At 45.9% G+C, this 10,575-nt stretch overlaps 1 protein-coding gene across 1 annotated transcript; it reads left to right on the top strand.

Moving 5' to 3' along the window:
- The first annotated feature begins 3,999 nt into the window (after positions 1 to 3,999).
- Positions 4,000 to 8,252, top strand: TMED9 (transmembrane p24 trafficking protein 9). The gene is made up of 5 exons (XM_037823079.1): positions 4,000 to 4,220; positions 4,388 to 4,488; positions 5,835 to 5,960; positions 6,320 to 6,466; positions 7,425 to 8,252. The coding sequence occupies exons 1-5, from the start codon at positions 4,031 to 4,033 to the stop codon at positions 7,572 to 7,574; spliced, it is 714 nt and encodes a 237-aa protein (XP_037679007.1). The 5' UTR covers positions 4,000 to 4,030; the 3' UTR covers positions 7,575 to 8,252.
- Positions 8,253 to 10,575: the final 2,323 nt, after the last annotated feature.

Here is a 10,575-nt window from a genome sequence, read left to right as displayed (position 1 = left end):
CTGCACAGTTAAATGGGTTTCAAAATATGGAAATTTCCTTTGCACTTACATTGAGGCCTGAAAAATGCTGCTGGCACTATAGTTTGAACTAGGAAAATATATCCACTGCAAGTTTGTGTGGGAATAGAGATCTCACTTCATTAATTTTAAAAGACAGTTTTTACTGGAATAGTTGTAGGTTTACAGAAAAATCATGCAGAAAGTACACAGTTCCTATATACCCTCCCACATATAATTTCCTTATCATTTTGCATTAGTGTGGTAACTTTGTTATAATTGATGAACAAAATTAATATAATTGTACTGTTAACTGTAGTCCATAACTTACATTGGGATCACTCTTTGCACTGTACAATTCGATGTTACTGTTGTTTTTTTATTCTGGTAGCATGGACACAGCCTAAAATTTCCCTTTTTATCCTCTTTCAATGATACAATTCAATGGTGTTAATTACATTCACAACGTTGTGCTACCATCACCGCTATCCATCACCAAACTTTTCCATCACCCCAAACAGAAACTGAACCAATTATCACTTCATTAACTTTTGACTCATGGTACATGTGTAAAAGAGCTTGACATTATTTGTGATTCAAATAATGTTTGCTATTCAAATAACATTATGGCAGTATATGTTTCTGTGCCGTGGAAGATTAACTTAGCAGGTTTGGGGTGTTCAACCACTTCCAAAGAAACTGGTCCTTGACTGGCGCCTGGGAGATAACCTCTAAGCCTGTGGAATAACCTGCCTAATAATAATGTCTTTGTATACCTGTGACCTGGGCCACCCTGTATCAGTTTTGACCTCTGGAGGGGCTGGACACTGAGTAACTAGGTTCAGCCACATGGATGCTCCATGCCTATGTGACCAACACCCAATAAAAATCCTGGACACCAAGGCTCATGAGCTTCTCTGGTTGACAATATTTCATACGTGTTGTCACATATCATTGCTGGGAGAATTAAGTGCTGTCCTTACAAACACTGGGAGAAGACAACTGGTCTCTCCTGGATTCTGCCTTATGTGCCTTTTTCCTTTGCTGATTTTAATCTGTATCCTTTCACTGTAATAAACCATAACCATTAGTACAACAGTTTTCCTGAATTCCGTGAGTCCTACTAGTGAATCATTGAACCTGAAGGTGGTCTTGGGGACTGTTTTGCCTTGTAATTTTTCATTGAATTAATGAAGAAACATTATCAAGTTTCCAGCAAAAGCTAATTTCCAAAGCCATTCAGTGTTCAACAGCAGTGGTTGAAGGAAAGTCTTCTCGTTCCCAACAGTTTCAATCTCATCACTGAGCTCAAAGATTCACAGTAAAATTTTACTACTGAGAGAACATCAAACTGTTGTATAGTAGGGAAAGTCAGGATAGTCAGCCTTGTAGCTGAATTCCAGAAGCCACTTGATTTTTTCCCTTCATGTCTGAGATTGAGGATAGGAAGGGCTACTGTCTTCTGTCTAATCTGGTTTGGGCTCTGGGGGAGTTTATGCCCTGGGGCTGGAGAGCAGCTTATTAACTAGGCCAAAGGTCAATATTGAGGCAAGTGGCTTAGCCAAAGTAAGATGGATGCCAAAGTACCAAAAAAAAATTGATAGTTATAACAAGGCTACCACCCTTCCACTCTCCTCTTCCCCCTGTGGTGCCATTGGAGCTACATGGGAAGCAGTGACAAGACATTCCTGCCCCTCCCAGGGAGGTATCAGTGGAGGCCTAGAGGGGACCTGGAACTCCCAACCCTACCCAGAAATAATGGAGAGACCTCCTTGTGTGTCAACAGCAACTGAGGGGAACAACCTCCATCTTGCGGTAAAGATTTGGTGCCTCCATAACCAGGCCGGAGTAGTATTAAAAGAAACTAGTTAAAAAAGAAAGGTTAAATAAAACCCAAAATGTCCAGGTTTGCAATGAAAATCACTCAGTATACCAAGAACTAAGAAGAGCTCAAACTGAATGATGTGATCAACTGAACTATATATGCAATCCATCTAAGAATCACCATCACAGTAACAATCAGGTCAGTGCTTGCTTGACCAAACAACGGTATACCATAATCCAGTCAAATTGACACATGAACTTAACCATCACAAATACCATTTATAATCATTCTGGAAAGTCAAATACTTAGGCATAAATCTAATAAAAACATACAGGAGTTGTATGGTAAACAGTACAAAGTGCTGATTAAAGAAGATAAAGATCAAAGTAAGTGAAAAACAATTGATATGAAAGGTAAAAAATAGTTCATCAAGTATAAGTTTTGAAACACTGGAATATTTGGAATCACCTATTTTAATAAAATGTCCAACAAAATTTGAACAATCATACAAAGATTGTGTCTGTATGTGAGCCAATAAATTATTAAAATCCTTTTATAATTCACTAAAAAATTTACAGTAGTCCTTTTAGCCATGGAATTATCACATCATTACAAGGTCTTAGTAATAGGGTGGTGTATGGGAATCCTGTATTTATGAATGATTTTTCTGTAAACCTAAAACTTTTCTAATAAAAAAGGGGGGATGTTATGTTATATACAGTATACACATAAATATTACCACAATAAAAAATAGCTTAAAAAAAGAAATTCAGTAAGAAAAACATAAACCAGAAATCCACAACAGAAAAATAAACTGCCAACAAAAGATATTCAGTTTTTAAGGAAATGAAAACTGAAAGAACAATGAAACAATTTTTCATCCATTGATTTTGCAAAACTTTTCAAGTTTGAGAACATTTGACCCCGGATGGAGGGAAGCAAGCACTCTCAAACACTGCTGGTGGGACTGCAGATTGGTACAAAGTTTTGAGAGAGCAATTTGTGATCGCTTATCAGCAAACTATGTCCTACAGTTAGGCTTTATAGAAAATGTTACCAGAATTTTTACTGCAGCATTTTGTGAGAGCAAACAATTAGGGGGAAAGAAATTCTAACTTTCTTTCATCAGAGGATTTTTTTTTGTTTTGTTTTTAAAGGTACATCCAGACTATGGACCATCGTTGCTATTACTGTTAGAAAAATGAGGTAAAGACTTTCCGTTGAAAGAGAAACGTGAATGCATTTCCACTAAACGTCCCTCCCTAGGGTCAAACGAAAAAAACAAAGGGAAACCAAAATAAAGAGGAAACCTCCGTCTTCTATGCCAGGCAATCACAACTCCAAACCTCTCACTCCGAAGAAGAGCTGCCAAATAGAGTGAAATTTGGTGAAAATCTAGGAAACACACGAAGGGCAGACCTAGACCGCGGATCGCACCTCGAGTGCAGAGTGCCCAGAAGACTCCCATTAATTGCCCCTTACTAGAATAAGGACGGGTGGAGCCACGCTTGGGCCGGTCACCAGGGCACCCAAACCCAGGTCCGGAGACGAGCCACCGCGGCGGGGATCGGGTAGTACGCCCGTGGGCGCGCGTGTGTGTGAACGTGTGAGTGTGTGTGGCCGTGTGTGCAGGCGGCAGGGGATGCCCAGGATACAGACCAGATTTCTAACCGTAGTTACTTCTAACGAGTGAATGGGGCGTGCGGGCAAAGGAGAAATGCTAAAAGAAAATTTTAGCTTAAACTTCACTATTTGAATATTTTTTTCGAGGACAAATTCGTGCGTTATTTGTCGTTTTTTTAAGTTCCACTTTAATGAAAAGAAGCAAATTCAAAGCAAATAGAGTGGCCGACGCTGTGCGGAGCAGTCAGGGGTTGAAGGTTCGAATCCTGCTCTGTCCATAATTCGCCCGCGACCTCCAACAAGCCGCCTCAATTTCGTCTTCTGTAAAAAGCTAATAATCATCACCAGTCGCCCGGCAGCGAGAAGTGCTAATGGAAAGAATTTTTCAATTCTGGGGCAACCCTTCCTTGGTCCCAGGTGGAAACTGCGACCCAATCAGGAAGTGCCGCGCAGAGGCCGCGGGGCATCTCGGGATTTGTAGTTCGCCTGGAGGAATTCGTGGTCCCGGCAGGCCCCGCGGCGGCGGCGGCGGCGGCTAGGCTACGTGGCGCGGTCCGCCGCGGCTGCGCGGGCAGGTGGGGCAAGATGGCTGCGGATTGGGGGTTTTGGGTCTTTGGGCCCGGGTTCGGAGCCGGACGGGGCAGGGTGGCGCGGGCTTTCCTGCTGCTGCTGCTGCTATGGTTTGCGGCCCGCGGCAGCGCTCTCTACTTCCACATCGGGGAGACGGAGAAGAAGTGCTTTATTGAGGAGATTCCGGACGAGACCATGGTCATAGGTGCGGGGTGAGGGAGAGAATTGGGAGCTAGACGCGCGTAGGTCTTAGGGCGGGGGTGCGGGAGAGGCCGGTCTCCAGTGCCGGGAGGAGCTGGCCTCGCCCTGCCGGCCGCGTGCCGAGCGCCACTTCGCGTTTCTCTGACCCGGGCTCTCCCCACTTCCCTCCAGGAAACTACCGCACGCAGCTCTATGACAAGCAGCGGGAGGAGTACCAGCCGGCCACCCCCGGGCTTGGCATGTTTGTGGAGGTGAAGGACCCAGAAGACAAGGTGAGCCAGCCCCTGACCCACACCAAGCCCTCCGCCCTGCACTCCAGCGCCGGGCCAAGCAGGCACTGGTACTGCCCCTCCTAGTTTCAGCATCTGCTAAACTGGGAAAGACAGTTGGTGTTGTGGGAAGATACCGGGTTTTCACTCCACGTCAAATTTGGGCTGCTGCAGTGCTAGCTTCTCTTCTCAAGTTATTACTGCTGACTTCTGCATGACGCTACCAGGTTCATTTACCTTCCCTGAGCCATTTTCCTGGTCTGTGAAACGTAAATGCACCCATCTCCTGGGTGTGATGGGTGGATTAACTGTGGTGAGGGAAATCAAAGGGTTTTGTCAACTCTAAAGCGGTGACATCTAGATTTTGGGATTTCGCAGAACAGGGGTACTTTCCAAAAAGAGTGAGCAGCTTTTAATTTTGATGAATGAAGACATTAAAACAAAACAATACTTTAAAAAATCCCTTTTTATTGTCACTTTTTGTCACCTTTCATAAGAAAAATAAAAACAATTTCACAACAGAAGAATTGAAGGGCATGAGTTACCAATGAGCTGTCACTTGCCGTTCTGGTTTGCTAAAGCTACCGGAATGCAAAATACCAGAAATGTATTGGCCTTTATAAAGGGGATTTATTAGGTTACAAAGTTATAGTTCTAAGGCCATAAAAGTGGCCAAACTAAGGCATCAACAAGAGGATACCTTCAGTAAAGAAAGGCCGATGGCATCCAGAACACCTCTGTCAGCTGGGAAGGCATGTGGCTGGCGTCTGCTGGTCCTTTGCTCCCGGGTTGCATTACTTTCAGCTTCTGATTCCAGTGGGTTTCTCTTTAAGTGTCTTTGGGTTCTCACTTAGCTTCTCTGGGGCAAACACTGGGCTTCATCTCTTAGCTCAGCATCTCCAAATGTCTTTCTCTCTGCATCTCCAAGTGTCTGGGTCTGTGTTGGCTCTGAGGTCTCTCTCCCTGAGTTCCTGTAAGGACTCCAGTAAACTAATTAAGACCTACCTTGAATGGGTGGGGTCCCATCTTCATGGAAATAGTCTAATCAAAAGATCCCATCCACAATAAGTGTGCCCACAAGATTGGATTAAAAGAGCATGGCTTTCTAGGATACATAACAGTTTCATACTGGCATACTTGCTAACCTGAGGCCAGCCTCTTTACCCAGGTCCCCAGTATTTCTCACATAAGCATTTGACAGCTACTGCCAAACAGCTCTGGGCCTTTTAGTATTGTGAGGTGTCTAGGGCTCAGCATGGCAACTTTTATGGCACTTTGGGCCTTAAGCAGTGTCCTTCCATCCCATTCCTACTGCCCCAGACTCACTGAAGCCCCTCCCCTTCCTACAGGTCATCCTGGCCCGGCAGTATGGCTCTGAGGGTAGGTTCACTTTCACATCGCATACTCCTGGTGAGCACCAGATCTGTCTTCACTCCAATTCTACCAAGTTCTCCCTCTTTGCTGGGGGCATGCTGGTAAGTGGATCCATGTGGTACTAGCAGCTTTCAGCATCTAGGCTCTGACCAGGACTAGGGACTGGTAGTCCTGTGGGTATGGGATGAATGTGCGGGTCTTTGTGTCTCCTGAGGAGACTGGGTTTCCAGTAAGCATCAGGAGCTGAGTCTTGGTATGTCCTTCAGTCAGAGCATCAGCCAAGACTTACGGTTCTTGCTTGTGTGTCCAGCATCCCTTAGGGCTAGACTCTCAGGAGGACTTGGCAGTCAGTGTTGGCTAAATGAACAAATGAAGGAAGGTGGGGGATTAGCTGTCAGTCCCTGGTAGGAGGACAGAGCAGGGCAGCCTGATTCCCTTGATCTCCCTTGCCTTTCCCCAGAGAGTTCACCTGGACATCCAGGTGGGTGAACACGCCAATGACTATGCAGAAATTGCTGCCAAAGACAAGTTGAGTGAGTTGCAGCTACGAGTGCGACAGCTGGTGGAACAAGTGGAGCAGATCCAGAAGGAGCAGAACTACCAGCGGGTGAGTGGAGGGCCAGGGGTGGTGGGCTTTTCCCAGAGTTACCCTCTGGCTCAGTCAGGAGCTGCATGTCAGATTCTTTATGACCATCACCCCTGACAAGATACTTAGCTGTGTACCTTTACCATTTACTGCAAGTCTAGAAGGTGGGCTGGGCATTATCTTTGCTTTGTCATTGAGGACCCCAACTCCTAAAAGGCTGTCATTGCCCTAAATCACACAGTGACAGCGGGGATTGATACGAACACCCTTGGGTGCTGTTTCCATGATCAGGCATCTCAGACTCACCTGTGCCCAGGAATCAGGCAGGGACCGTGAACGAGCCTGTGGCCAGAGGGGCTCAAAGGGGAGTGACCCTTCTAAATAGGAGCAGCTGCCGTTCAACGCCTGCTGAGGCTGGGCTGCCTTACAGAAATGTGGGCCCTGGGTTATCAGAGCTTCCAGTTTTTCTTGAGGAGATAGACATCCAGGTTTTTTATGTAACATCTTCCTCAGTTTTGAATGTTGGCAACCAACTAAAATTTTAAAACACCATCTGAGCCAAACAAAACGTGTATGGGCTCGATCCAGTCCCCAGGCCATCAATTTGCAGTCTGTGCCCACAGTGTTCAAGGATCTGTTTGGGAGACCTGGGCAAGGGCTCAGAGCAAGTCTACTCCTGAGAATACAGGGCAGCTCCATCTCATGACTTTGCCCCTCCTCAGGCACCAGGGCAGGACCAGGTAGGGACTGTCCCTGACAGATGAGAAAACAAGACTTAGGAGAAACTAATAGGTTGCCTTAGTCATCTGGTTGGTGAGGGTGAAGACATCCCCAGATGATCTCTGACTCTACTCAGGTGGGGTGGCTTTTTGTAGGCACTTGGCTGGTGTTAGAGCATCCTTGGGGCCTGGGAACCCAGAAGTTCAAGCAGCCTCATGTGGGGCCCAGCCAACTCAGGCTCTCCTTCATTCTCCCACAGTGGCGAGAAGAGCGCTTCCGGCAGACCAGCGAGAGCACCAACCAGCGGGTGCTGTGGTGGTCCATTCTGCAGACTCTCATCCTCGTGGCCATTGGTGTCTGGCAGATGCGGCACCTCAAGAGTTTCTTTGAAGCCAAGAAGCTGGTGTAGCCATCCTATGCCTCACAGGCCATCCTTCCTCCCAGGCTGGGGAAGAAAGGACCTCCTGGAACTGATTTCTCTCTGGTGAGAGGACTCTTTCCCAGCCATGGATGCTCTGGAGGGGAGGGGATTGGAGACACTCCCAGGCACAAGCTGAGGGCAGCAGTTTGGCTGTATTACTTAGCTGGTGGTGGGACAAATGCTTGCGTCCTCCCCTGGGCTCAGGGCCCTTTGCAGTAATCTCTCAGGGGCTGGTAAAGCCACTGGGAGCCCCATTGGCACCTTAAAATCACAGTGTTACTGATCAGGGATGTGGGGCTGCTCTCTGGGGTGGGATGGAGGTAGGGGAGGGGGTGGGCAAGCCAGTCTTCCTTTGCTAACTTGGGATTTTAAGCAGATTAGAGTGTGGCTGTGACTTCTTGCTACCCTGGGAACCTCACTTCAGCCTAGGCCCAGCCTGCTGATCCAGGGTGTGTGTGTCACTTGAGAGTGGGGTAGAGGGGAAAATGAGTCCAGCTTCTTCATTTGGTTTGTTCTTTTCTAGGGCTAGAGGAACCAGGGTCTTGTCAAGCAGAGGCCTTGGTGCTGGTTGGGATTGGGGCCTGCAGTCTTAGTTATTGATTTCATTTTCAATAAGTCTAAGTTTGTTACATTGGTTTCCCAATTAAAAAAGAAATTGACTTCTTATCCAGTGTAAAGTTGCTCTATATTCAGTGGGCATAACACTGCGGTGCTTCAGAGAATGTCAGCTTTTCCAGTGGTCAAGGCACTTCACATTCCAGGAAGAATCTCATTGGTGAACTGCATTCTTTCCATCTTCTCCATACTTTCCTGGGGTAGGGGGTAGCAGGCTTGCCCAAGACCACCCAACAAGTAAATTGTGGGATTTGGGTTCAAATCCACACCATCCCCCCTGCACCAGCTCCCTTGTGCAGTGCCCTCCCTGCCTTCCCAGAGTAAGTGGACAACTGTCATGGGTGCTTCAGGAAGGCAGTGGGCATTGAGCAAAGGAGTGCTATAGTTGTGGGAAGGACAGGAAAATCCTTGGGCTGGTGGGGATGAGGATATTGATGGGGCTTAACCAATAGCAAGGGATTTCAGCACTGATCTTGAAGGAGAGGAAGGGTTCTGATGAAGGGAGAAGATAGGGTAGTGGTGGCCGGGGGTAGCAGAGACAAACAGCTGGTATGGAGGTGGATTGATGTTCTGATTCAGCTGGAGGGAATATTGGAAAAGCCTTGCCCCTAGGTAAGAAATTTGGACATCATCCACCTGTCATTCGAAAATTTGGGTAGAAACCACCTAATCTCCCCCCACCTACCCACCCACCCACATATCTTTCTTCAAAGATAAAGTTGAGGAAGATTAATCTGTAAGTGTGGAAGAAAGACGGGGGGGGGGGGTGGGCAAACAGGTTTGGGGGCTACTTGACTGCAGTAGCTTAATGGAGGGATGTAATTGAACCTTTGGTGCCACCTTGGCCTCCACATTAAAACAAAATTTTTTTAGATCAGCTTTACAATGACAAAATTACAAAGATGGTTTCCTCCATTATTAGCATACATTAACACAGAACCCTTGTTACAATTAATGAACCAATACTGATGTGTTATTTTTAACTGAAGTCCGTAGTTTATACAGATTTCCTTAGTTTTTTTCTTAATGTCTTTTATTTTTTGGTTCTAGGAACCCATTCAGGATCCTACCTTATATTTAGTCATCATGTCTTCTTAGGTTCCTTTTGGCTGTGACAGTTTTGAGTACTGTCAGGTATTTTGTAGAATGTCCCTCAATTGGGGTTTGATGTTTTTTTTCAAGATCAGACTGGGGTTATGGGTTTTTTTGAAAGGAAGACCACAGAGGTCAAGTGCCATTCTTGTCACATCATATTAAGGGTACTTATTATCAAAATGAAATAATGTGGGTATCATTTTTTTTTAATTAGTTAAGAATTTGGATTTTCATGTGAAATCTGATTTCCTCATATAAATCAGATTCACACTAGTGAGGCTTCATCCTGACCCAGCAGCAATTAGCTGGTCTGAGTGGCTATCCCCTGTAGGTGGGCTTGTGCTCTCCAGGCCACCCAGCCCCACCTCCTGCTTCCATCATTGGCCTTACCTGGCTGGTCTCTGCAGGTCTCCCCTTTGTCACTAGCCAAACCTAGGCTTGATTAGCTAGGCTTCTGGTGGAGGGTGCAGTGTCCTACAGTAGGAAGGGGGATGGGAGGGTTGTATGCTGCTGGGTTTTTTGTTTTTTTTTAAATTCATTTTTGAGATATATTCACATACCATGCAGTCATACAAAGCGTACATTCAGTTGTTCACAGTACCATTTATAGTTGTGCGTTCATCACTAAAATTAATTTTTGAACATTTTCATTACCACACACAAAAATAATAAGAATAAAAATTAAAGTGAAAAAGAACACTGGGTGCCTTTTTTTCTTTTTTTCCCCCATTTTTCTACTCATCCATCCTGTCACATTGTCACCTCTTATATGCTACATTTTTCTACAATCGTCTTCAAGATTCATGTGTTCTGGGTTGTAGTTGGGTAGTTTCAGCTATTCCAGTTCATTATAACCTAAAAAGGGTTGTCTGTATTGTGCCTAGGAGTGCCCACCAGAGTGACCTCTCGGCTCCTTTTGGAATCTCTCTGCCACTGAAGCTTATTTCATTTCCTTTCACATCCCCCTTTTGATCAAGAAGATGTTCTTCATCCTACAATGCTGGGTCCAGATTCCTCCCCAGGAGTCATATTCCACATTACCAGGGAGATTTACTCCCCTGGGTGTCAGATCCCATGTAGTGGGGAGGGCAGTGATTTCACCTGCCAATTTGGCTTAGCTAGAGCAAGAGGTCCACGTCTGAGCAACAAAGAGGCATTCAGGAGGAGGCTCTTAGGCACAATTATAGGCAGGCCCAGCCTCTCTGCATATGCTGCTGGGTTTAAGGGAGAAGGAGAACTGCTGGGAATGATTGCTTTTCCTCCCATGGTGAAGTTCTCT

Source organism: Choloepus didactylus (assembly GCF_015220235.1).
Source record: "Choloepus didactylus isolate mChoDid1 chromosome 11 unlocalized genomic scaffold, mChoDid1.pri SUPER_11_unloc1, whole genome shotgun sequence".
Classification (NCBI taxonomy): domain Eukaryota; kingdom Metazoa; phylum Chordata; class Mammalia; order Pilosa; family Megalonychidae; genus Choloepus; species Choloepus didactylus.
This window is presented reverse-complemented; position numbering and strand designations above follow the sequence as displayed.